The sequence below is a fragment of the Aspergillus mulundensis genome (assembly GCF_003369625.1).
Source record: "Aspergillus mulundensis strain DSM 5745 chromosome Unknown scaffold_3, whole genome shotgun sequence".
NCBI classification, from domain to species: Eukaryota; Fungi; Ascomycota; class Eurotiomycetes; order Eurotiales; family Aspergillaceae; genus Aspergillus; species Aspergillus mulundensis.
This window is the reverse complement of record NW_020797891.1, coordinates 3250189-3276646: the sequence shown is the minus strand read 5'-3', so window position 1 is coordinate 3276646 and position 26458 is coordinate 3250189. Positions and strand designations below refer to the sequence as shown.

General features: G+C 46.5%; 10 protein-coding genes across 10 annotated transcripts; 6 read left to right on the top strand and 4 right to left on the bottom strand.

Moving 5' to 3' along the window:
- Positions 1 to 137: 137 nt before the first annotated feature.
- On the top strand, positions 138 to 1205 carry DSM5745_04493 (uncharacterized protein; the record flags this gene model as incomplete). The annotated part of the gene is made up of 1 exon (XM_026746509.1): positions 138 to 1205. The coding sequence occupies one exon, from the start codon at positions 138 to 140 to the stop codon at positions 1203 to 1205; it is 1068 nt and encodes a 355-aa protein (XP_026605505.1).
- An 845-nt stretch (positions 1206 to 2050) lies between these two features.
- Positions 2051 to 2620, top strand: DSM5745_04492 (uncharacterized protein; the record flags this gene model as incomplete). Its single annotated transcript, XM_026746508.1, has 1 exon — positions 2051 to 2620. The coding sequence occupies one exon, from the start codon at positions 2051 to 2053 to the stop codon at positions 2618 to 2620; it is 570 nt and encodes a 189-aa protein (XP_026605504.1).
- A 1382-nt stretch (positions 2621 to 4002) lies between these two features.
- On the top strand, positions 4003 to 4890 carry DSM5745_04491 (uncharacterized protein; the record flags this gene model as incomplete). Its single annotated transcript, XM_026746507.1, has 1 exon — positions 4003 to 4890. One exon carries the CDS (start codon positions 4003 to 4005, stop codon positions 4888 to 4890), a length of 888 nt encoding a protein of 295 aa, XP_026605503.1.
- Positions 4891 to 5629: 739 nt separating this feature from the next.
- On the bottom strand, positions 5630 to 7033 carry DSM5745_04490 (zinc finger MYND domain-containing protein; the record flags this gene model as incomplete). The annotated part of the gene is made up of 3 exons (XM_026746506.1): positions 5630 to 5909; positions 5996 to 6854; positions 6916 to 7033. The coding sequence occupies 3 exons, from the start codon at positions 7031 to 7033 to the stop codon at positions 5630 to 5632; spliced, it is 1257 nt and encodes a 418-aa protein (XP_026605502.1).
- Positions 7034 to 7958: 925 nt separating this feature from the next.
- On the bottom strand, positions 7959 to 9358 carry DSM5745_04489 (zinc finger MYND domain-containing protein; the record flags this gene model as incomplete). Its single annotated transcript, XM_026746505.1, has 2 exons — positions 7959 to 9177; positions 9228 to 9358. 2 exons carry the CDS (start codon positions 9356 to 9358, stop codon positions 7959 to 7961), a joined length of 1350 nt encoding a protein of 449 aa, XP_026605501.1.
- Positions 9359 to 10153: 795 nt separating this feature from the next.
- Positions 10154 to 11558, bottom strand: DSM5745_04488 (zinc finger MYND domain-containing protein; the record flags this gene model as incomplete). Its single annotated transcript, XM_026746504.1, has 3 exons — positions 10154 to 10413; positions 10606 to 11330; positions 11452 to 11558. The coding sequence occupies 3 exons, from the start codon at positions 11556 to 11558 to the stop codon at positions 10154 to 10156; spliced, it is 1092 nt and encodes a 363-aa protein (XP_026605500.1).
- A 660-nt stretch (positions 11559 to 12218) lies between these two features.
- On the bottom strand, positions 12219 to 13067 carry DSM5745_04487 (zinc finger MYND domain-containing protein; the record flags this gene model as incomplete). Its single annotated transcript, XM_026746503.1, has 2 exons — positions 12219 to 12882; positions 12946 to 13067. 2 exons carry the CDS (start codon positions 13065 to 13067, stop codon positions 12219 to 12221), a joined length of 786 nt encoding a protein of 261 aa, XP_026605499.1.
- A 428-nt stretch (positions 13068 to 13495) lies between these two features.
- On the top strand, positions 13496 to 14182 carry DSM5745_04486 (uncharacterized protein; the record flags this gene model as incomplete). Its single annotated transcript, XM_026746502.1, has 1 exon — positions 13496 to 14182. One exon carries the CDS (start codon positions 13496 to 13498, stop codon positions 14180 to 14182), a length of 687 nt encoding a protein of 228 aa, XP_026605498.1.
- Positions 14183 to 14872: 690 nt separating this feature from the next.
- Positions 14873 to 15844, top strand: DSM5745_04485 (uncharacterized protein; the record flags this gene model as incomplete). The annotated part of the gene is made up of 2 exons (XM_026746501.1): positions 14873 to 14880; positions 14962 to 15844. The coding sequence occupies 2 exons, from the start codon at positions 14873 to 14875 to the stop codon at positions 15842 to 15844; spliced, it is 891 nt and encodes a 296-aa protein (XP_026605497.1).
- Positions 15845 to 25619: 9775 nt separating this feature from the next.
- On the top strand, positions 25620 to 26420 carry DSM5745_04484 (uncharacterized protein; the record flags this gene model as incomplete). Its single annotated transcript, XM_026746500.1, has 2 exons — positions 25620 to 25986; positions 26044 to 26420. 2 exons carry the CDS (start codon positions 25620 to 25622, stop codon positions 26418 to 26420), a joined length of 744 nt encoding a protein of 247 aa, XP_026605496.1.
- Positions 26421 to 26458: the final 38 nt, after the last annotated feature.

Genomic DNA, 26458 nt, shown 5'->3' with positions numbered 1-26458 from the left:
ATCCATCACATCGTTCATCCCATCCTCGATAGAAACACTCGATTGACTCTCCTACCGAGCCTCTTATTCTAAAGGTTGACAGGTATCAACCCACGAAACCCATCAACATTTCCAACATTCCCACCAACGCCACCACAATGCCACCTACACCCGTTATACCCCAACCACCCCGTGCACGCCGTGCACGCCCCGCGGCCCGTGCCGCCATCGGCACACAAACCGCCGCCGATCTGGCCCCCCTCCCCAGAACCCGCGGCCCCCCAAACCCCAACAACCGCATCCTCTTCATCTTCGTGCACATGGAAAAAGACGAAGACGCCCCCCACAAATGGACCATCTGCTTCGCCCCAAGCGACCTCGCCCCGGGCCAATGGGAAACAATGTCCATCCACAACGCGAACGACGGCTCACCGCTAACACTCGAACACGGCACGCTGCAAAACGACGCAATCATGCGCTACGACTCGTACTCCAGCGTGCACCGGATCTGCGAGTACCCGATCCTAACCCACGAGCGCCTCAAACAAGCCATCACCAACTCCGTGAACTTCACAATCCGCGACCCCGACCGGACGGCGTGGCGGCGCCCGTTCACGCGCGTGCTGCGCGAGTGGGGCTGGATCCCCAGGATAGTAATGCGCATCCTCAACCGCGTGCTGGTGCTGCGCGCCGAAGCGGCCGGGTACGCGCGGCGCGTCCCCGGGGGCCGCCACCACGTCTGGACGAACCTGCGGCGAAGCCGCGTGATCAATCGGATCCGGGCGGAGGAGCGCGAGCGCGAGCGCCGCGAGGAGCAGGAGGATATGGTGCGGTGGGGGGAGATCCCTGCGCCTGGTGCGGCTGCGGCTGCGGCTGGGCCTGCGAACGGGGGGTCCGAAGAGGGGAGTGAAGAGGTGGAGGACCACTGGGCGGATATACGCGCGGAAGCGAGGCGGATGCGGGATGGCTTTCTGAGGGCAAGGCGTCGGGACTTGGAGCTGGAGGGGGATTATGATGAGGAGGGGGGCGAGTATGACGACTTCGGGGACCTCGATGATGATGAGTATGAGGACAACGTTGTTAACGTCGACGTGGCCGAGGAGGACCTCTTGGACCTCGATGCTATGACCAGTGAGGAAGTCAACGCGCTGCAGCCCGGTGCTTATCGGACTGTTCGGGGCGGGACTGTTCATATTCGCCCGATCCGTGATGAGTTTCTGGACTAACTATCTTGTCTCTTTTTGTTTGTTGTTTGTGTCGCGTTCTGTTTTATTGCTTGGCTTACCACGGAAGTGAGAAATAGAAATAAATACCTAGATAGAGTGGTATGCCTGATCGAAGGGTATCCAATAGTCAGTTGTTCATTTAGAATGCCATTTCTTGTTATTTAGACTCTTATACTCTCGACACCCACATGTAGCTGTGTACTCCCTAGTTGGAGACGCCGTCCTTGCTTTTGCGAAGTAAACAGCTTATGTCCTTTCTAGGACTTGGCCTACACACTACCAATGGTGTGTACTGCGTGAAGACTAGGCCATAGTCAGCAGGGAACAGATGTGCAGTGCTAATATTGATACAGCCGCCTTGGTTCTTTTTTCCAGTTAACTAATGCTCCTCGTGTAAAAGTGAAGTTCTGGGCCATGGAACAATTGTCCAGGCTGTGTGCATCGCGATTTACTACATCTATACACGCATACTCCCCAAAACCTGATCTCGTACTTCCAAGTAACCTAGCCTTCTTTTCAAGAGGCCTAATATGCGTCCTGAACTACTCGCAAATCTCAAAGATCCCTTTGTTTATTCCTTTGTTAACTACCATAAACATTGTTTTAAATAAAGGACCTATTTATACACCTGATACTCATGCAGACGAGAATATGTCTTACTATCAAGCACACAAAGAAACGTTGACAATGCGAGCCATCGAAGCCAATAAATAACAATGGCTTCATTATTATATCTCGAAACCAAACCCCGGCTATAAATATCACAATGCGTCCACCCGCGTTGCAACCATGATACGACCAGATAATCAACGGTTTCGTCTCAGTTTCCATCACGAGTCACCACGATGGCGTCCCAAGGCAACAGATGGCTCTATCTCTTCATCCACCGCACAGCTACGGAATCCGAACCCCACCAATGGACCTTCGTCTGCCCGCCAACAAGATTCCGAGGCTCAACAGAAGCCTCGTGTCTATATATCCACAACTCCGGTCCCAGCGCTGGCCCAGGCCCGCAGCTGGTCGTGGAAGAAGGCACCCAAATCCTGCGCCGCCCCCGCCGACCCTGGCACACGTACTCCTCCATCCACCGAATCTGCTGGTACCCCGCCGACGTGCACTTCGACATCGTCGAGCTCCTCCTGCGCTCTGTACGGCAGGCGAACGAAGACGGCGCGATGGAGAGGCGCTGGCAGGGCCCGTTTCTGCGGGAGTTGGTGGAGTGGGAATTTGTGGAGCAGTGGGAGGCGGACACGTTGGATGCGCTGTGGTTTACGAGGCCTGTTGCTGATGAGGATCGGGGGCCTGTGGGGGCTGGGGGTGTGGCGCTTGAGTATGTGGATTTGAATGCGAGTCTTGAGCGGAATTTGAGGGAGCAGGAGGGGAGCGCGAGGGATGCGGAGGAGCGCGGGCGTTGATTGGATTAGGGCTTGCTGGTTAAGATGCTGCACGTCTTTAGCGGCTCGACTTTCTCTTGACTGGACTGGAAGACGGATTGCAACCGGAACTTTGTCGCTCGCTACCTGTTTTGCTTATCTCTTTTTTTGTGCTTGAGTCTGAACCCCAAGTATGTACTCTCTAGTTAGTTATACGGGATAATGCCTAATAAGAACGTCCTGCTGGAGGACTATGCGATCTTAGTCTATCCATGAACTTAGAAATCTTCCTTCAAAGTAGCTATACTTTTTCTCAGTCCTCTGTGTCCCGTAAGCAGTTCTTGTCGAGGGAGACTGCCATACGTACTGTAGAGCAGGAATTAAAAAGCAACTTCTAGAAAATCAACCAGTCTCCCTCCTTGTTCCAGGAATATCTTAATTGTGGCTCCTGCCTACTTTACTTTCATACAAGCCGCGCTGGCTTTAATTCCTCTAGGACGGCGAGAGGCTGGACGGTGCAGCATGCGTAGTGCAAAGCTGCGGGCCGGAACTAATAGTAAACCCTCGCTAATTTGCTTTCTGCTAGCCGGATATGTATGGGATGCTTTTAAGCCTGAGACTGGTTCTGATTCATGTCTATTTTCTCCCTTCATGAAGGCTGCCAGACGCACGCTACAAGCGCCGATGTCCGCCACAAGCATGAATCCGAGAATCGTGGTTGGCATTGTATCCGTTTTCTCGAGAATAAAGAGGCAAGAAGCGCTTGTTTCCAGACGGGCACTGATACTCTGCCCTACACATCGTGTGTCAGAATTGCATTGTAGTTTCCGGAAAACAAAGCGGGACTGAAAGAGGCCAGTCCATGCGTTGAACTCCAGATATTGCCATAATAAGTACCATGCGCATGGCTCGGGAAGGAGTTGATACTGGATGGGAGGTAAATGTTTGAGCCACCACTGGAGAATTGACAGACTGGAAGAATATTGAACCACCTTGAGACTCTGCCGCCTCGAGGATGTTCCATTTAGACATCCGATGAAAGCTATCGAGATAGCGCCGCGAGTGATGTAAAGCGAATGATACATGTCGCATCCCATGGCTTTATCTACCTTGACCGACAACATAGACATGAAAATACTATTAAGCGCGGTTGAGACTCCGCCAGTCTCGTAGACGTTCCATTTGGACGTTTCATCAAAGTTATCGAGACAGCGCTGTGAGTGCTGTGAGGAGAATGATACATGTCGCATCCCAGGCATAAACATGGACGAAACACCATAGTCAAAATAGTCTATAAAAACCCTCCATCATCCTCCGGATCAGGAAGTCATGAAATCAGAAATACCATTATCATTTCCCATCATACCCACACACCAAGACTCAAGACATCAAGAGAAACACTCATCAAATCAAGAATAACAACCATGAAGCGAACAAACCCCATCCCCAAGGCCTCAAAGCTCATAATCCTAACAGCCCCCACGGACCCCAACGAGGCAAACCACTGGGTCCTAGCCTACGGCCCAACATACACAGACCGAACCTTAACCGTAGAACTCTGGACATTCGTGCACATCCACAGCGCAGACCCAACCCGCCCCAACGACTCCGGGTTCACCTGCAACTACGAAACACGCGAGATGGAAGCCGGGTTCCTGACGCGGCCCTGGACCGACAAAGAGGAGATCGAGATCCCCGAGGGCAAAGCCGTGACGCACCTGGCGTTCAAGAAAGTCGCGGCGGCGTGTGTTCTGCGGTTCGAGCGGAGCTGGCTTTCGATCCTGTTGGAGTCGGCCGTGAAGTGGGGGTGGATCAGCGGCGAGGAGAAGAGGGAGCTTGAGGATGAGATTGTGGTTGAGACGAGGCTTGACGGGGAGGATGTGCACTTTGAGCCGGAGCCCGTTCGGACGAAGAGGGCGAGGGGGGCGGCTGTCGGGACCCTTAGGATCGGGAAGAGGGAGAGGGCTGTCGAGGGTAGTGAGGATGAGGGTGAGGATGTCGTGGAGGCTGGGCCTTCTGTGCAGGAGGAGGTGGAGCAGCCTGCTGCGCAGGAGGAGCAGCCGCCCCGGGCGAAGGGGACCGGGAAGAGAAAGAGGAGCGCGGATGGTACTGGGGATGATGATGCCGTGGAAGCTGGTCCTTCGCAGCGGCCGACGGCGAAGGGGGCCTCCAGACCTGTGAGGCGGCGGAGAGTGGATGGTGAGGGGAACGCCGTCGCGGCTGAAGCTGGAGCTGTTGCGAACGACGAGCCTGAGGCGGATTCGCGGCCGAGGCGGAAGATGCCTAAGACGGGGACGTGGAGGAGGAAGTGAGAGTGTGTAAACATAGTGTAATTTGCTGTAATGGGGAGGGAGTCGCACGCCGTACCTGAGTTCCTGGACTTATTGTTGTAATAGCTTTGCCAGTGTTTGTTAGGTGTTTTGCTTTATGAGAGTCTGAGTTATGTTGAAGTTTCCAATTGGTACCTCGAGTAGAGTACTGCTCACTAGCGAGATAGCGCTGCCTGGGCTTCGCCTATGGAAATCGATGTGTATGCATGTTGGATGGACCAGTGGCAGTTGGGGTCCCTGGCCGTAGATGAGGCGTCGCGGCTTTAGAGCAGATATGGAGCCAGCTAACTCAATAGATCCTCCGCAAGAGATGTGTAAGGAATTAGGCATTAATGATCAGTCATACCAGCGCGTGGCTCCTGTGCCATTCATATGTCTCGAGGGAACCAATGGAGACGACCAGCCTGGGGAGGTAGGTAGCCCTGCGCGTTGATATACCGCAGTCGAGACTATGATCGTGAGCAGCGGTAGAGGAATGGTTTGGATGACAATTGTTGACATTCATCAGCTAAGGGAAAGAAAAATTCAGCGAGATCATTAGGTACATTCCTTCCACCGCTTGACTCTCGGGCCGAGTTCTGAGACCTCAGACATTTTTGAACGCTGGGGATGTGATTGGGCTGGAGAGAGAATCAAAAAAATCAATGAGAGTTGTCGACAAGGAACCGTCCGCCATAAACCTTGAGTGCTACCTGGGATATACGCACAGAACTCGAGGGCTCTATCCGTAGATGCTGAGCATGTTCCCACGGGTAATGAAGTCCAGCACTCTCTGTCGGATCGCCTGTTCATCACGGTCTCGAATTTCTTCCTGGCGCTTGAGCTCCTCCCAGGTCCTAGGTGACTCGTTCTGACCTGACCTTTGAATCCGGGTCCAAAGTTCATCCATCTTCTCGTAGAGGCCTACAATCTTCTCGCCCACGTCCTTGAAATTGAAGGAGCACATCTTCTGCAGATCGGCTATATCAAGATCGACGCCATCCTCGCGAACAACAAACACGCTGCCAATTTTGAAATCTCGAAATCCCAGTACATTGGTACGATGCCAAAGTTGGGTTTCCTGGTGTCTAGCGCTCGCATTAAGTACGCAGCTTCGGAGTTGCTTCTGTTCACGTCGGTATCCGGGTCAGGGTACCTCCACAGACGAAGGGGCATGCCGAGTCTGACCGAAACCGCTGACAAGGAGCCGTGGCTTTGGCGAACCCACGGAAGGGTCTGCGTCTCGACAGGGACAAACATGGAAGAGTCGCCATTACCGCGTTCGCCTCCGCAAGAGATCTTGATACCTCTCACAGCTCTGGGGGGCGAAAGGAGGCTTTCTTTATCCCAGTCGACCCTCCACTTTTCCATGAAATCAAGGACATCTCTAAAATCTGAAAGGGGCATGTTATTGAGGAACTGATGAGGGATCTGCAGCACGGCAAGCAAAGGACCGCGGTAGGGCAAACATCTGCTATAGGCTGCGAGGGTGCGGGCGAGGCTCTCGTTGTAGGCGGTCTCATCGCGGTAGTAGAAAGTCACAAAGTAGCCGATTTCAGAGGGCCTAAATTCCGAGTATCCCAGTCCTAGCCGGCGGCAGCGAACACGGGTTTCTTCAATGACATGCCGTCCCAGCCTGCCGTGAAAGAAGGGCGTCTTGTCAGGCAACTCGCATTCCACGCTAGTTTCGCCTCTCCTCCCTTCACACTTCACCCACACCATCTGCGGTTTGGCCTTGTTGGCAGGAAAGAATATTGCTTTTTTATGATTGAGAGACGGCCTGCGGGCCTGGTGTGCGAACTTCCGGCAGAGTAGCTTGTGGACCGGGTAGTCGGCTGACCGACAGGTGGAGGAGTAGTATCGTGCGCTTTTGCAGACTGAGCACTGGCGGGAAGTGGTTGTGTTGCACATAACACAGGCGTCCTCAGATTTCTCGTAGTATGGCAGCTGATCGCGGACAGCAGTACCTGAGCTTTTGAGGTCATGGTTATTCAGTATTTCTCAGATTCCACAATAGCTGTAGCCTACCTAGTTGCGCTTCTCTGGTCATCATCTGGCTCTGGGAGGTCGAGTTCACTGATGGCCAAGTTGGAGAGCAAGTCGGACACCCCTCTTCCTGGCCACGGATTTCGTCGATATCCGACATTTGGAACTCTGAGTCTCGAAGTCTTTGAGTCCTGTTGGGCTGGAGGAAAAGAGTGACGAACGGGTGGAGGTCAGGGTCAGAGAGGGAGGCGTGGAGGAGGTGAGAGGAGGAAGCGAAGTTGTGTTGCAGCGAAGCGTTCACTAAGTGTTCTCCCCAGTGCCACGCCAAGACTCAGATACAATGAATTCTCAGCCAACCAACAGTTACCTATTGATGTGAGCGCTTTTTGTTGTTGGCTAAGCAGAGCCAAAATATACGTGTCACCAGACTAAGATGGAAAAAAGAAAAAGTGCCATATTCAGTATCGAGCTCCAGCTAAGTGGACACTTGAGAGCGAAGAAGAAGGGTTAAGATCGTTAGATACATCGTGCTGTCATTATCAATCATCTTCAAACCCTCTACCGGCTAAGGGGGTCGGACACCTCCAGTTTCATCCGTAGGAGTGCGAGCAACGGGGGCAAACCCATACCGGTCTGGTCTGGCTTTTTGCTTTGAACCTTGAGTCCCGTCCAAAACCCATCGATAAACACCATAAGCATTGAATTGCAGGACTCTTGCCGGACATTCTCACGCGCGCTACACGATACGGGGCAAAGGTGCAAAGAGAAAGAGATGGATGGCGGTTTATTGTCTTCACTAGCTGAGTGGCAATAGAAAACGCAAATGAAGGATGAACGCTCTTCGTGTCCGACTTTACCAAGTCTCGGCACCAATGCTGTATCTTCGAAACAATCCAAGGCCCACGACCTCCCATCGCGCTTGTGCTTCGAGAGAAATAACGAAAGGGGACTATTGGCAACGAGTCTTAGCAGAGGATCGGAGTTGTTGTGCTCCGCTCTTCCATTAAAAAAGCCTCGCCCGTCAGTAAGAAAACCAAAACATGTTCACTAGACCACGTCTAATAACCCTCAGGAGCCGACGGCGTTTATCCGCGCAACTTCAGCATGTTTTCGCGTGTGATAAAGTCCAACGCCTCCTTCCTGAAGGCGGCACACTTATCTTCGAGCTCATCCATGTCCGGCTCCGCGGAAGTCTCCATCGCTTCCTCGTACGCGATGAGTGACTTGTCCAGGGCCATACCAATTACTGGCTGGGCGTCTTTAGTAACAAATGTGCAGAGTATCTCGATCTCCCGCACGCTGAGGTCCTTCCCGTCATCGCGCAGGGCGAACACATTGCCAATGCTAAGATCCCAGTACTGAGGTGCCCATCCCCATGTCTCTTTCTTCGGGTCGAGCTCCTTCATCAAGAAAGCGGCGTCCTGATTGCCTCGATTCAGGTCGTAATCTGGAATTGGATACTTCCACAGGCGAATAGCGATCCCGAGCTTGGCCGACGTGGCGGATAGAGACCCTTTGCTGCCTGATATCCATGGAACTTTGCTCGCTGAGACGGAGACGTAGGGTGCATCCCCTCGGCTACGTTCGCCATTGCAGCTGATTTTGACGCCGCGGGGATGGGTAGCAGTGCCGAAGGACAGTCTTTGGATGCTCTTAGCACAACACTTGGTGCGGAACCTCTCAATGTGGTCAATAACGTCCCTGAAGCTAGCCAATGTCATGTCATCGCACCAATTCTTTGGAATCAGTCTAACAGCAATCATAGGCCCCCGGAAGGGATGGCTGTATGATTCAGGAGTGGTCAAGCAAGCCTGAAAGCTCTTATTGCTGTTGGGTGCATATTGCGTCTCATTCTTACAGAACAAAGCAATAGCGTAGCCTTCATTTTTGAGGTTGCGTAAACCGCGCGAGTAGCCTATACCGGACTGTCGGCACCGAACTTGATTTTCGTCGATGACTTCGTAGGGCAACTGAGAGAAAAAGTCCGTTCCATCGGGTAGCAAGAATTTCAGCTGGGCTCCCTTTCCAGGTTCTGTGCGCTTGATTTGCACCCAAATTATCTCGGGCTTGTTTCCATCGACGGGGAAGTAGATGCCTCTTATATGCCCAGCAGGCCTCGGACCCTCCTCCGCAACGTCTCGGCACAACATTTTGTGAAGCGGGTAGTCGATTCTCTGGCAGAGCTGAGAGCAGTAGGAGGCGCTGTGGCAGCGGGAGCAGAGACGAGCGTTTGGGGCATTGCAAATGGTGCAGATGTCGTCCTTTTTGTCGTACTTCGGCGTTGCGTCGGTGGCAGTTTCGGGGCTTTACGATAGTTGTTAGTTCCAACGTCTCTTATGGAAGATATGACTTACCCAGCTGCGCTGTCATCTTCCTCACTTGACTCCAAGTCATCTGGCGAGAATACGGTGCAGTTTGGGTTGAGGTTCGCAAGGATGTTCGAAAGTTCGGCCAGCTGGCCATCGCTGAATAGTTGGTCTGACATTTGAGGCCAACGAACTATTGGAAACTTGAGCTGCTTGCCACAAGAAGGGAAGTTGTGATGGGCAAATCGAGAAGGAGCTTGATCGGGCGAAGGTTGTTGAGGGAAGGAAGGTGTGTTGTGTTGTGGCAGGAGGCCTTCGCTTCTCCCCAGTGAGGCGCCAAGACTCGCCTCAGAGTGAATTGCTCGCCTGCGCAGCCAACAAACAATGCCCGACCCAGATCTCTCCTGATTGTTAAATCAATGGGGTTGAAGGGTAGATTGTCACTGGTCATTGATTAAATGAAGAATAAGCGCCTGGTCTACAAGAAACTCTGAGATTATCCTGGCTAGCTCGACTTGGAAAAGATGCAGCGGCTGCGCGGCCCCTACCAACCTACCTAGAAGATTGAGCGAGTGCTATTCGTGGAATCTACCAAGGGCAGATACGCTTCTTCCAGGGCGATTGAGAATCCTTTTTCGTTTTCATTCCCGCTACGCAGGTCGCCAAAGCGCAAGGGTAGAATCGAAAGCTTGCGGAAATGGGGGAACTTCAGCAAGCGGGAATCTCTGGAAATGCTATTGCGGGTCACATTTTATTGGCTTTGATAGCAAGAGAAACAAACGGGCTCAAGTCTTTAGATACATCATTGCTGTCATGAGATTGTTCCCCGAATCAGCCATGCTATCATGGACGCCATGTCCGCTGGAAGCTTCAGAATCTCCGACCTGATAGCAAGAAGGAACAAGTAGCATGCATTCGGAAATGCTTGTGAAAGACACCAGGAACGACCACCAGACGTGTACGTAAAGACCAGGCTAAATCGCCCAACGTTCCTCTTCGGTAATAGTGAGCTTTGCTTCATTCATCAAAACGTTATCCCAGGTGATAATATCCAAGACATCCTGCTTGAGAGCCATAGAGGCCCCGCCCATGGTCTGCGCGTACACAACTTTCTCCCAAGCACTCAGGACCTTGGGGAATAGGACCTCGAGAGCGAAGTTGCACATTCTCCTCAAATTGTGTAGGTTCAGGTCTTTTACGTCTTCAAGCAGGAGGCAGCCCGCCCCAGGTAGGACTGGCAATGTCGAGTTCAAGCATTAGGAGTAAGGCGTAACAGTTACCGAGGCACGTAGCTTCATCTAAGCCAGGCGGGTGAGTCTCGGCAGGATACTGGAAAAGAAGAAGCGGCATTCCTAGCTTGAGTGAAAGGGGTGAGAGAGAGCCATTGGTCGTCGCGATTCACGGTACACTATCCCTCAAGACCGACATAATTTAGGGTCTTCGTTGTATTTTTCAGCAACACTGTAGAGTCTTGCACCACGAACAGCGAGTGGAGTTGAAGGAGGCGGGTTTGGGAAATCTACACTAATGCGATATTGTTCAAAGTGATCCAGGGCATGGCGAAAGTCGGACAGTGTTATATCTTCAATGCGTTCTCCAGGGATCTCACGATAGACAAGTAGCGGTCCGCGGCAGGGAGTAACGAACTCGCCGGAAGTACCAAGGGAATTCTCAAGGCTCTGGTTACGATAAGACCCCTTATTTCGGAAGTGGTCGCGGTAAACCACATTAAGGCAGTAGCCCTTGGTAGCGTTGCGACCCGCTACGTATCCCATGCCAAGTTGTCTGCCTCTGACTTGGTTAACTTGGATATACTCGTCTTCGCGACGGTCTCCAATGAAAGGTACTGTCACAACCATGTCCTTGCCATAGGGGCTACGCCAGCATTGGATCCAGACGACTTCCGGCTTGAGTGCATCCACAGGAAAGTATATGGCCCGTTTGTGTTCCTCGGATGGGCGAGCCCCCAAATTTGCAGCTTGTTTGCAGACTAGTTTATGGGAGGGGAAGTCCGCCTCTTGATAGACGCGCGAGCAGTAGGCAGCAGACTTGCAGCGTCCGTAGTTTCGAGGGTTGGGATCGTTGCAGATGACACAGATTGACTGCGATTGGGTAAGATGGTGTGGTCCGACGATAGGCTTTCCTGGGGTACTTCGCATGATTAGTCTCCCTGTACAAGGATCTGTGTCCCAGCTTCAAGGATCTGTGTCCCAGCTTCAAGGATCTGTGTCCCAGCCTCAAGGACCTGTGTCCCAGCTTCTAATTCACTTACGTCGGATTCACCTGAATCCGGTGTTGGGGCTGGCCGCCGAGCTGGAGGGTGATGGGTGGAGAGAAGGCCTTGGGCATTTCGCCATGAGCACCGCGAAAGTGCGCCATTGGGAGAACTGAAGGTCAAAACTAGCGAGATGATGGTTGTAATAGCACAAAGAGTGGAAGGATAAGAAAAAAGAGAAAGGTAAAACGTCAAGTGGGTGGAAGGTGATGGAACGAAGAGGATGAGGGGAACGGAGAAGTTAACTGCAGATGTGAGGTGTTGCAGGGAGCCTCCCCTTCCATCAACCGCCAAGCCTGAACTCTCGCACCAAATCACGCAAGAAAAAACTTCCAACTCAACGCTTTCCTGGAGTCCGGTTTAACAGTCTCATAGAATCCGTCAAAGAGATTATACAGTGTCTTTGCCACGAAGCCAACCCCAGGTTACAACCCACTTACCGGCCGGCGCCGAGTGAGCAGGACGTAGTTTGCATGCGACTTGTTTAAGCTAGCTAGCTAGGAGAAAAATAGAAGAAACTGGCTGACACTGAAAATTACACTTTTGCCATATTTTGAAATTTACGCCGTATTTATGAACGAGAAGCTTTAAAGCTTACCAGTACCACGCACCTAAGAAAGTAAAATGACCGAGCCCCAAGTTAGGAAACTCATCCCAGACACTTAGTTTTGCAAGGAGACCCAGAGTGTGTTGTAATGAATGGCATCCGACGTCCATCTAATCCAAAACATGCTGTTCAGGAGGACTCGAGAAGCGGGATGTGTTCAGACCGCGCCTACAACGGAGGGGTGAAAGTGGTCAATGATATGACGGAAGTCGGACAACATCACATCCCGCCACAAATCATCCTGCTCCAGGTCTTTGGGAGGAAGCTGGCGCACCGCAAGCAAAGGACCGCGGTAAGACGAGTTACGCGCACCCGATGTTGCAAGTGAGGCTTGAAAACTTTTGTTGGGCACTGAGCCATCGGAGAGAAAATTATCGCGGTAGAAGAGCGCAACGCAGTAGCCAGCAGGTTCCGGGTGGTAGGAAGCCAGGCCGACGCCAAGTTGCCGGCGTCGTACGTGGTTGACCTGGATGCGGTCCCAGCCAGGTATATCGTGCAGAAAGGGCATCGGATCAAGTTCTTGACACGGTTCTTCATCAGGTCGACGGACTAGCGCGCAGGGAATCCAGACCACCTCTGGCTTTTCCGCGTTGACAGGAAAGAAGATACCCCGTACATGCTGGGCGGAAGGCCTCGGGCTCTGGTTAGCAAACTGCTGGCAGAGGAGTTTGTGAGCTCTGTAGTCATTTTTTTGGCAAGTCTTTGAGCAATAACTGGCGGATTTGCAACGAGCACATCGTTGAACTGGAGTGGCGTTACACATCAGGCAAGCCTCTTCCGAGTCTTCGATGCTTCGCGGTTCAACAGCGGTGATGCCTGAGCTGTTTATCAATTATTAGCCTTGTCTTTTCTTAGGCATTCCCATGATGAGTCTGCTTATCTACCTGGTATCTAAATAGTGCTCTCGTCCCGGGGTTGGGCCTCCTAGGCTGATGTTTTTGAATTTGGAGAGCAACTCAGCACCCTTCCTAGCCGCATCGCTGTCGTCTTCGGGGAAGCTCGTCATCTTCAATCTTTGATAAAAATGGAAGCGTGGTGCAGGTAAGAGAAGCGACTTCTTTGAAAGATCCAAGACAATGTGAAGAGGTGGCGAGATGACAAAGTTGAGTGAGTGAGGGGGAAGAAGTTAAGTTGTTGTCAGCACTGGGGTGCCTGAGGCATTTAACTATACTGGATTGGGACTAGCGTGTCACGTGGCTCACTGAGTTTTCTCCCGCCGATCGAGGCGATACACTCAATACACCAGTCTTCCTCCATGACGTGCTTCTCCTAGCTCGGCTATCACTTGTGTTGCGGTGAAGCTTTCACTGTTGTCTGACACGCCAAAGCCTAGCTTAGGTACGGTACCTGCCCAGTTAAAGTGAATTGCTTACTACAATCCACTTTCTCTAAGCGGCCATCTCAATAGCCAAGATTTCGGGACCTGCCTACTCGATGGACCAGTACCAACTCAGCGAGTGCATCAAATCGCCCCGAAACCCTACAAGTCCTGCTCCAATGGCTGCTCAAGGAGCCAAGATCTGTTGCATAGGAGAGCAGCAGTTATGCAAGTCGCCAGCGTTTGTTTCCGTGCACACTGACAGTGTTCCTTGGATCAAAAATGCCCATAGTTCCCTGTCATCAATCTCTACCAAGCTTGGAATACCCCTTCGGTTGTGGAAGTACCCCAATCAAGAGGGGAAAACTGTTAGCCGAGGAGGCATCTGCGGCAGCAGTAATCAAAACGCAGCATACTTGATGATGGAAGTCGACATCTCAAAGCCGGGCTGGGGATGGGCGCCACCGTACTGGAACACCGAAATCGGCAGTGTTTTTGTGGCCCGTGAGGACGGCAAAGACCTCGCGGTTCATGACTTGCAAATGATTTGCCAGTTTGTCGTCGACCAAGTTCAACCTAAGCTTGAAACCACCCTCGAAAAGATAGAATTTGGCCGGGATAGCAGCGCGCGCGCCAGAGCCCTCAAGCAGCAAGCTGTGGATATCATCACTTGGGAAAACGTGCTGAAGAACGACGAGAGAAACACTCATGTCGCCGCCGAGTACCAGAAGAGATTGGCGGAGATGAAGGAGTTGCAGAGGAAGGGCGGTCTCGTGTCTCTGTCCTCGATGATGGAAAATTGAGCTCTGCGCAGCCGCCTCGACACAAAGAATCCATGGAAGATGGCATCTGCTGGCATACTTCCCTTCTTTCTTCCGCTGCGAATTAAATAGTTCGAGATTTAGGTCACTCCCTGGTCTGCGGATAGTGTACTTGAACTGCCGTCACGTACGAACCAGGAAAACAATACTTATTGAGTATGCCTATCTATAATTTACGTAGCCAACTGCAAGAAGATTCTCCCTGCTTTTCTAAAGTTACGAATCGCCTCATGCGTAAGAGAATCTTGAGGACTGAGTCTCGGAGTATTCTGCAGCGTCTGATCCTGGCCTGATACAGAAAGGATTATTGATATCATATAGAAAAGTTCGATCCACGATAATTTTATACTAAGCGCGCCCAAGCAACTTCACGCCCGCCGCCTCTCATTGAATTGAGCCCTTGCAGCGCGCAAGTTGTTCCCTGATCTGTTCATTTCGCCAGCGTGGGTGGGGCTTGGCACTTGACTGGGAAGAAGTGACTTCTATAACTTGCGGCAACACAACACAAACTCAACTTCCCCTTCTTCTCCCTCCCAACCTCTTCTCCCAACTTCTTCATCCCAGCTCCATACTGTTTCACGCCCAGGGGGGCCTTCTCTCACTCTCCAACCCCCACGACCATAGCAAGTCAGAAGCCGTCTCTGCTATGTGCAACGCTACTCCAGTCCGTCAATGTGCCCGTTGCCGAAGCTGCAGCTACTGTTCAAAGGAGTGCCAAATTGCTGACCATCCTGCGCACAAACTCCTCTGCAAACAACTAGCCGAAATCGGCCCCCGGCCGTCCAAGGAGCACAAGAGAGCGATATTTTTCCCTGTCGACGAGACCAAGCCTCAAGTTATCTGGATACGTTGCCTACCCTGCCTGGGCTTACCCCTGGGTCGAGTTATGAGCGCCCTGACACCAAGCCATACATCGGGGACGGCAAGCCTGGATGCGAGTACATCCAAATCAACCAAGTGAGGGCTCGCCAGCTGGGACGTGACTTCGCGGCTCCTGATCCAACTGCCAAGGGCTATTGTATTGGTCTGTATGACCGCGATTACTTTAGACTGGATAGATCACCCCGCAATCAGAGTCTCGAGGCTGCTTTAGCCACTTCGGGTAAGTTAGATGTTCCCTATCGTGGCCCGGTTGTTGCTCTCCGAGAACTTCCTAAAGAGTTCCACGGGGACATTACCTTCTCGGATTACCGACACATCATCGACTACTTTGCTGAGTACAGAGTCGGGGGTGCCCCCTGGGTTCCTCACAGCCCTCCTACTTCCATAAAAATAAGGATGGCAGCGCGCGGCGCTAAAGTCTATAGTAATGCCAAACACAAGGTCAACAATTTGCCTCGCTTTACCTCGGTTCCAACTGCTGCTGTTACCTGGATCATGCAGACCATGGGCACTCTCTCACACATCTCCGCGCAGCTAGGAATGCCATTGTGCTTGTGGAAATATCCCGGGCCAAACTCCGCCGATGAATCACCCAGGTTTGCTGCAGGGGGCAAGTCCGGCAACGAGCACGCAGCATCTCTTATGATGAACATCAATGTCTTTAGCCCTGTCTGGGGTTTCCCATCCAGCCTCTGGATGTGTAAAACGGGCGATGTGTTCGTTGCTCGTACGGACGGAAAAGAATTGGATCCCCGCTACTAGGAAAGGATGTGCACCTTCCTGACTGAGGTGGTACAGCCGAAGGTGCGAAAGGCCCGCGAAAGCATTCGTCTTGCTTGCTCTGGGATGCCTGCGAATGCGGACGACCAAGCCACTGGAGAGGCCAACGCTTACTACATGAGCCTCAAGCAGGAAGTCATGAGCTTTGTGACGCGCGAGAACATGCTTAAGACATACATATAGGATACTCGGGCTGTGGTCAGGAACTCATTTCCAGTCGGCTTTGGCGGCCGGGACTTCCCTTCTACTGAGATCGAGTCCCCCTTTCAGGATCATCCGCGGTGGTTGTTGATTTCTCCATGTTTGGATGGAACAAATTTCTTTTTTTAGGACAAGATAGTCTTTCAGGGTTCTGTGAATATGGCGTCAATAATGGCTTGGCTATGCTCTGGCGCATGAAGAGGGCCGCAACAATGTATGCAGTGATTCAAAACCTTTTTTTTTTGGCTTTCATAATAAATACAAGTGAATTGTGTCTTACTGATTGATTTCACAACCTCTCCTGGCCGCCTGGTACCTTGACCTACTGGTCAACGCGCACTTCAACTATCGGTACGAAGGCACACTGTAAGCTTCTCACGTAGGCGCAAGATCCTAATTAGACAACGGAAGTCAGCAAGGGTAATGTCGCCGTGGGAAGAGTTAGGAAGCTGCAGGGCGGCAATGAGAAGCCCCTTGTACGGGATCGCAAAGTCAGCGGCGTCTTTTCCGAGGCATGCTGCAAGGCTGATATTGCTAGTAGATCCGTCGTTTTAATGGTTGCTGCGGTGAAATAGGGCCACGTAACGGCTTTTGCCGAAATTGGTCGATGGTTTGTTGTTTGGCTTGTCCTCAGCACGTTTCTCCTTCAAATCTTCGTCGGGGAGAACCTGGCGAAGGTCGTTGTCAAAATTGTTGGACTGTTCGCCGCTTGACTTGTTTTCCCTTCAAATTTTCTTTTGGTGGTGCCTCGCGAGGGCCTTCGTCGAGATGATTTGAAGTTGCATACCCAAGTTTGTCCTCAACGTAGTCCTCCCCTAAACCGATTTTGGTCAGTGTCTTCATCCTAGCTGTATTAATTGCACGGTCCGCACCCTTAGTCCACATCCATATAAGCTCTGGCTTGGTGTTGTCCGGCGGGATATAAACGGCGCGGGTGTAAAGCGTATTAGGCTGCATGCCCTGGGTTATAATTTACTTGCACAGCAGCTTGTGGGTGGGAAAGTCGCGTTTCTAACTATCTGTTAAGCAGTACGAGCAGCTAAGACAACAAGCACAACGGCGAGCAGGGGTGGCGCCGCACATCACGCAAGCGGTGTCGGGGTAGGAGGCATTATTTGGTCCGAGAAATATCGCGCATTCTAGGCTTTTCTAGTAGTTAGTTAATGTCCAGATTGGTCTTGCAACACTATAATCATGGCAGAGCTTACCCAGCGACACCTCCCTCTTCCCGTGGACGTTGGGGGGCACCTGGAATGGTGAGGGGTCAGGCGCGTCCGCCATCCTGCAGGAAATGAGGTAGATAGAGAAGGAATCTGATGAAAAAAGGTAGATTGGGCTGATGGATGGAGTGAGAGTGCAGACTGAGGTGGAAGGGAAGAGATAAGTTGCGTTTGCGTTGCAGAAAGGCTCTCTTAGGATGCCAAGACCCACCCCAGGAGGCCGCCGAGAGGTCACTTCAAGTGGGCACTTCCTGAACGCATGTGGGATTAGAAGATCTTCGCTTGGATGATCACCTTGCGCCCAATGAACCGGATGACTTTCTTAGCGCGACCGAGTGAATTGGATGACTTTCTAACAAAAATAACCTAAAGAAGTTTAGCGCCGCGTTTTAGCTAGTAATTGTAAACCTATAAAAAAGCTTGTTAACTAATAAAACACCGCCACGGCTAATATTACCTTCTTTACCACTAAGGCCTTTACCTGGTTACCTCCGCTTATAACGTTGGCTCTGAATAGCCTTAATTTAGCCATGTTAGAAAGGAACTAGCGGGCGTACAAGGCCTCCGTAATATTTACTATAGCTCCTACTATAACCGCTATAATTTTTGCTTTAAATAGCTTTAATTTAGCCGTGTTAGGAAGAAACTAGCAGGCGCGCGCAAAGTTATTTATTTTAAATAATTACCCCTTTTTAAATTAACTAATAAGATTCCTGCATTTTATTAACGTAAATATAACTTTTAAATATTTGGATAGCTTTAAAATGCTTAGATTAGTTAGAATTATAAAGAATTAATTTTGTTAAACAAGGGTACTATTTTATTTAGCCGGGGTTAAGCCTTGGAGAACAATTTTACTAGTAAATTACTAGGCAAGTTATGTAACGGGGCTGAAACAGCGCTTTGTTAGAAAGTCATCCAGTTCACTTAGTCGCGCTAAGAAAGTCATCCGGTTCATTGGGCGGATCACCTTGTATGCCCCGTAAACCTTAAGTACCTATCGGACTATCGGTGGCTTTGAATCTCCGTCTACTGCGCTCTACTCATGCAATCAGCCCCAGCCAGCTTCTGCTTCAGGAGAAAATGGCCAGTTAACAGCTTCATCTGCGCATTCTACGTTATTGATGGTTGGTATAGAGTTGAAAAAGTGATTTACAGTGTTTGTATCACTTTCGCTAACGTTCAGCACGAGAAGTTGTCAGCGGGCCATGGATATATTTCCAACAACGCCGATGAAGATCAAGAACAATTACGCCGAAGATCGAAAATACCATTTAAGCCGACGATTTACTTTTCAGCGTGTATGCCAAAGTATAAATGAAAGCAGATCGAGAAGCCGTCATTTGAAAATCTGGTCATTTTTTTGCCCGCAGTGCGACAGAGAGGTTTCTGCCTTGACGGTAAGGCAGAAATGTGCCCTTCTCTTCGATGTTTGACGATCTTCTTTACCCAAACGCAGTCTACTTTCATAAATCTCTCCATCAAAACAGACCAGCAACTATCCCCTAAAGACTGCTGCAGATTATGCGGCATCTGAATAATCTCCATTTTCATTTGACGGTTTTTGACATTGACTCCCGAATCAACAATCGGCGACCATCACCTCGCGACCCAACGCATCGAAGTCCATGCGCCCTCGCAATCCGTGGCTGAGTCCACAACCAGCGATATTGAGCGAGTTTAGGGGCGGCAAGGTCCGGCGCGAATCTTCCATCTTCCCACCTGAAGAGCCGTGCCGGGAATGCGAAAAGATAATGCGGTGTTATCTGGCTTGCTTAGGTACCCAAGGACGGCCCCGGGTGGCACGTCACGAAACTTCAGAGCCCAGATTACCAGAGAGCAAATCGAGCGACATTATCTTATGGCCTTATCAATAATAATATCGCTTGAAATCACGTCGATTTTGGTTTTGGACGAGACATCCCATCGTGACCGAAGCCAAGCCAAGACCGAAACCAACAAACGCCTCGAGACCGACAAGCACCGTGGTTCTGACGCTCAGGAAGATTGATAAGCCAGGATAATTGCACGGTATGCCTTTTCCTGTCTCGCGTGCGGTTTAGCCTGACTTTGCTGACTTTCTAGGACTTGATCACGTCCGCGGTTTCATCGTCAACCTGATCCCAGAAGAACATCAGCCTTTCCACGAACCCCGGAACAATGCGCACGCTATACAAAGGGCGAGCTGTACGATCATGAATCTTACAAAAATGGGGAGGAACTCGCGGCTGAGTACTGTTTCCGGGCCTGCTTATGCGCCGATGTCCCCGTGGGGATTTGTTTCAGCGGCGGTGTTGACTCCCCAGTCATCGCCGGTGTCATTCGCCTAGCCAAGGAAAGGGGCAAATCCCAAGTCAGGATTTCTCTGGCAATTGGTGCTTCGACTTCCAGGTGGATAATGAGATCGGGGTGGATGGATCAGGTATGCTTGACTGGGGATCATACTACCATAATTACCATAACCAATTTGGTGTAGATGTCGCTCGACGCACGGTCAGTTTCTGGAAGTAAACGTTCAAACCCATCCACGTCACAGAGACAGTCCTAGCCGAACGATTTGAAGACGTCGTCCGTCGGGTATCTCTCTCAACTGACGAAGGTCCGGGCGAAGGCTCAGATTGGCAGATTGCCGGATACCCCATTTTGCAGTGCGACTTCCTTCTCAAACCCGACTGGAGCTGCATCGCAAATAATTTTCCCCGGAGAAACATAATCAAGCGTCAAAAAGCGGACAATCTATCAGATAGAGGGAACATATAATGGGTTATACCGCTCATTCTTCGGTTCACAGCACGGGCAGTTAATAATTCCACGGTCGCCGGCTTCCTTGTCCAAGCGACGCCCATTGTATTCGCGCCCTGGACCACGGTCAACAAGCAGCTCCACGAGTAATAGCCAGACTATTTACGTGATAAGACCTCCCAGAATATGCGAGAGCAGTGGCACTGGCTGCATACTGCTGAGTACGCATGGACAAGGGCCGCTATCACTCACTCGCCCCGTCGCCATCTTTCAACAATATTGACATGGCGCACCAAGCGAACTGCAACCAGCGTTCCTCGACCCCAACCTCCCTGAGTATACAAACCTGTGGCACCCGGCCCTCAAACTGAACATGACTATAGTGCCGTTATATTTACCGAGGAGGTGTTTACTTTGCAGTTCGTCAAGCCTTTCGTCACCGTAAAGATCTTAAGCGGACGAAGCGACCGAACATGACGCCGATGCGATACCCGCTGGATGGGCCCATACGCTGGAAGTCAAGGAGCCGGTGACAAAGGAGAATGCCGAGATTACGATCTTTCTGGGCTGAGAGAGCACGGGAGATTCGCCGAGGAAGGTCATTGAAGGAGACGGTCTCTTGGCCTCGAGGGCTTCAGCCGCGCCAATATGTCGTCTTGCAGGAGGTTAGGGTCAAGACGGCTGCTCCACCTGTCACGAAAGCTTCGATTTCCTATCCCTCGGGCCTCAGGGGCGCTGCATTTAGGGCTCGGCTGCTCATGGTCGAGAGTAAAGGGCGGGAACTTTGGACTAGACGCAGGGAGCAATTTACCGCTGTCAAAGGACCCTCCGCCCGAAGCCCTACCGTGCTTACTTATCTGCCGCCCAAACCCACCTGCCGCCTAAAAATTAATCTCCACCACTAAGAAAAAATGAAGCTTTTAACATATATAAAAAATATAAAAACCTAAAATTTTAGTAGTATATTCTACACTAGTTAATTACTTTATATATAAATTTAAAACTTTTAAAAATACTATGGTAGCTAGATCTCGCGGCCTTAATAATTTACTAAAATTAAGGTGTTAGAAATAACTTTAGGGCTAAAAAAAAAGTTTTTTTTTTTAAAAAATACTTTTAAAGTTACTAAAGAATTACTTTTTTTCTAGCTTGGCTAATTTAAAGTTATTTTAAAGTTAGTTTTTTACCTTTTTAGTTATATAAGCCTTTTTTTTAGTATTTTTTTAGCCTTTTTCCTTTTTATTTTAAGCTATTATTTTTTTGCATTTATAGCTTTTATTTTTATATTTTTTTAATTTACTATTTTTTTTAACTTATTATTAGTATAGCTTATTTTTATTCTTTCTAGCCTTTTTTTATTATATAACCTTATTTTTTTACTTTTAAAAATCGCGGGCCTGTTAAATTTTTTTAAAAAAAATAAAAAACTATATTATTATTTTTTAGTACCTAAAGTTAAAATACAAGTAGCTTTTTTATTACCTTTTTTTTTATTAATAAATTTTTTTTTAAAGCTTTAATTACAGGCCTTTATAAGTACAAGCTTTATATAAAAATAGTAAATTATAATACTAAATTTTTTAATTTTTTAAGGCTTAGGGTTTTTAAAAATCTCCCTAATTAATTTATTAATTTTTTTTTAATTATTTACTTATAGTGGGCCCTTTGGAGTATTAGTAAATATAAAAGTTTTATTTATATTTTTTTTTAAATTACCTTAGTATAATCTTAGGATTAAAAAAAAATAAACTAGTTAATTTTTATAAACTTTTTATATTTTTAAAAAATAAAGCCTTTTTTATATTACTTAAAATAATTTAAAAAAGTCTTGCTTTATAATAGTGCTAAGGCCTTAGTAAAAATATATAAATTTATTTAATTTATTAGTATATGCCTTAAAATTTTTTTTTTAATATTTAAAGGCTGTAAAATATAAGTTAAATAAGGTAAATAAGTAGTTATAAGTATTTTATTAGCTTTATAATACTTTAAAAAATATATTATAATATAAAATTTATAATTATTAAAAAAAAGCCTTTAACACCTTCTTGCTTTATTTTTTATTAATTTATTAAATACTTATTTAACCCAGGCTAATTTAAGGTTATTATTTATTTATTTAAATATAAATAAGGTAAAAAAAATAATTATAAATTTATAATTTAAAGTTTTAAAGCTAGGTATCCTATAGTTTAAATATAATTAATTAATAAATAAGGCTTAAAAATAGTGACCTTTTATTAGCTAATATATATATAATAATAATTATTTACTTTTTATTTTTAGGCTATAGGCGTTGCTTTATTTTTAAATAAAAATAGGTTTTTTTAAAAAAATTTTTTTTATATTTTATAAGTATTTTAATAAAAAATCCTTTTTTATTTATATTATAGGTATTTTTAGTTAGTACCTTATATTTATTTATTTTTTATTTTAAGTAATTAAAGTATAAAAAGTATTTATAGGCTAAATTAGCCTTTTTTTTTAAAAAAAATTAATTTTAGTTATATAGGTATTTATAAGCTTATTATTATATTTTTTAAGCTAGCATAAAACCTAGTTACTTCCTGCCTTTTTTTAAGTAATTTTAAATATAAAGTTTTTAATTATATTATAGGTGTAAAATAAGCCACAGCTAACTTATTAATTAATATAATTTATAAAATTTTTTAATTATTAAGTATTAAGTAATAATAAGTTTTTATATTACTTTTTTTTAAGCCTTAAATACCTTTATAATATTTAAATAAAGTACTATAATTTATACTAAATTTTTTAGTAATTTTTATATATAAAAAATATTTTTTTAGCTTTAAAAAGTTAATATATTTTATTACTTTTTTTATTAAAGTTAAAATAAATAAAATATAAGTGGTTAAATTTTACAAGCAAATATTGGTGTAAATGTTATTTAGGCGGTAGGTGGGTTTAGGCGGCAGATACCGTGCTTACTCATCTGCCGCCCAAACCCACCTCCCGCCTAAAAATTAATCTCCACCACTAAAAAAAATAAAGCTTTTTAATATATATAAAAGGTATAAAAACCCAAAATTTTAGTAGTATATTTTATACTAGCTAATTACTTTATATATAAATTTAAAACTTTTAAAAATATTATAATAGCCAGATCTCGCGGCCTTAATAATTTACTATAATTAAAATATTAGGAATAACTTTAGGGCTAGGAGGGGGGGAGTTTTTTTTTAAAAAAGGCCTTTAATATTACTAGGGGCTTGCTTTAGCCTAGTTTAATAAATTTAAGGCTATTTTAAACCTATATTTTTACCTATTTAGCTATATAAGCCTTTTTTTTTAGTATTTTTTTTTAGCCTTTAACTACATAGCTTTAAAATAATATTTTTTTATATTTATAGCCCGTAAGGCCTTATTCTTATTAATTTATTTTTTTTTTTTTTTAGCTTTTTATTAGCGTAGCTTGTTTTTTTTTCTTGTTTTTAGTAAGTTATATAGCCTTATTTTTTTATTTTTAAAAATTACGGGCTTGCTAGATTTTTTTAGGAAAATAAAATATTATATTACTATTTTTTAGTTTTTAAAATTAAAATATAAAAGGCTTTTTTTATTATTACTTTTTTTTTATTAATAAAAGTATTTTTAAGGCCCTAAGTTTGCATTTTAGCTAGTATAAGCTTTATATAAAAGTAGTGTATTATACTTTTAATTTTTTAAAATTTTTAAGGTGTAGGGGCCACTTCCGCATTTTTAATAAAGTATTAAATATTTTTTTAGTTTTTTGCTTAAGGTATCTTTGCTAGGGGATTAGTAAATACTAAAGTTTTATTTATATTTTTTTTAAATTACTTTAGTACACGCTCCGGATTTCAGGGGAATAAGCTAGTTAAACTTTATAAATTTTAAATATTTTTAATTATTAAGGCCTTTATTTAAGCTAGCTAAAATAATTTAAAAAAATCTTATTTTAATATAATACTAAGGCCTTGGTAAAAATATATAAATATATTTAATTTATTTATATAGGCCTTAGTAAAAAAAAAGATTTTAATATTAAAAGGTTATAAAGTATAAGTTAAATAAGGTAAATAGGTAGCTATAAGGATTTTATTAACCTTATAATAGTTTAAAAATCTTATTATTATATAAAAGCCATGGCTATTAAAAATAAAAAGCCTTTAACGCCTTTTTGCTTAATTTTTTATTTTTTAATTAAATATATTTTAAAGCTATATATATTTAAGCTTATTATTTATCCATCCTAAAGGTAATAAGCTAAAAAAATAGTTATAAATATTAATATTAATATTTTAAAGCTAGGAGTCTTATAGTTTACTTGTAATTAATTAATAAATAAAACCTAGTAATAATTATTTTTTATTAATTAATATATAAATAATAATAGTTATTTACTTTTTACTACTATTTTATAAGTATTACTTAAAGCTTTTTTTATAAAGCTATAACTTTTTAAAAAAGATTTTCTTACTTTTTATAATAACCTTAATAAGAAACCCTTTTTTATTTATATTATAGGTATTTTTAGGTAGGATATTATATTTATTAATTTTATACTTTAAGTAATTAAAGTATAAAGAGTATTTATACCCTAAATTAGCCTTTTTTTTAAAGTATTAATTCTAGTTATATAAGTACTTATAAGTTTATTTTAGTATTTAATAAGCCAGCGCGAAACCTAGTTATTTTTTAGCTTTTTTTAAGTAATTTTTTTAATAAAGTTTTTAACTATATTATAAGAGTAAAATAAGCCTTTACTAGCCTGTTAATTAATATATTTTATAAAAACTTTTAATTATTAAGTATTAAGTAATAATTAGTTTTTATACTAGTTTTTTTTTATGCCCTAAATACCTTTAAAATATCTAAATAAAGTTATATGGTTTATACTAAAGTTTTTAGTAATATTTATATATAAAAAATATTCTTTTAGCTTTAAGAATTTAAAATATTTTATTACTTTATTTATTAAAATAAAAATGGGGGAGTTATAGCTGTTTAAATTTTATAAGTAAATATTAGTATAAATATAGTTTGGGCGCCAAGTGGGTTTAGGCGGCAGATGAGTAAGCACGGTAAGTAAGCATGGTACATTCATGAACCCATTCTCCACCCATCAAAGCAAAGGCGGCAATTTCGCCGTATTCTTCAACCCAGAGACAAATGCAGCTGCCTGCGGTCGCCGCCCCTATTAGCTAATACGGACTTGATCGTGCCATCGAGTCATAAAACATGCTTGTACCTGAAACGACCGCGGCCGCAAACAAGCACATGGAGAAACTCCACATCTCCTCCCGCCAACAGCCCTACTCCGACATGATTGAAATCAAGCTCATCTGGACCCACCACTAAGCCCTTGATACGGAGCCAGGACCCCATCCTCATACTCGACGTCTCCGCCGCCTGTTTCATCTTGTCTCAACCTCGAACCGTGATGTCGTCTTCACTACTCCCTCAGCGGCCGGGCCAGACCGGTTCCAACGCGGTATAAAACCTGCCCCGTTCCTCCCTACTGCTTCAATTCCGTTTCCCAGCAGGCCTCAAACTTTCACATCGTCCACACCACTCAAGCCCATCACCAAAACCAACGACCGACCTCCAAAATGCCCTCTTCCACCTTCACCGCCAGCGCGGCCCTCCTCTCCCTCCTCGCAACCGCAACCGCCCAGTCAACCGTCGGCTTCGGCCCCGCCTTCTCCCTCGGCCCAACGCAGTCCTGGATCCGCGAAGCAAACACCACCCTCGTTCTCCCCAAGACCCCGGGCCTCAAGGACCGTCTCGCCCTGTGGCCCGGCATGGGCACCAGCGGCGGCGATCTGATCCAAGCCCTCGCCGTGTCTTTCTCCGACCCGAACGCCAATTGCGGCGCCAGCGAGGGCCAGTGGTGCACGTGGGCTAGCACGCTGCAGGACGAGCAGCTGGGCGGCACGGAGGTCCCTGCTAATGCGGGCGATAAGCTTACCATGCACTGTACGTCCCTCCTACCATCCTGAAAGGCGGATGAACATCGCTAATTGTGTCAAATAGACGTTTACAACGACAGCACGGGCGAGTACGACCAAACCGTCTACATCAACGGCGAGTCCGTCTCCACGCTTTCGACATCCTCAGGCCAAGCTCAGGGCTGGGGTACGGCCGTGGAATGCCAGGATGACGCATGCGAGAGCACTACCGTCGCCGCGCATCGTATGTCTCTCCCCATCAAAACAGACAACCCGATATTTGAAATTAACCTGGACGCAGAGTATCTCGACACAACCATCATCCTCAACGCCGAGGACAACACCTTCAAGGACACGCTTGTTCTCACCGAAGCGGACTCAACCGAGTTCAGCTCGTCCGACGGCGGGAAGACCTGGACCGTTGAGACGATCAACATCCACGAGCACACCTACAACGTCTAAGTCGCCCAGCGAGATTCTTGAACTTTTGAGAGTGGACT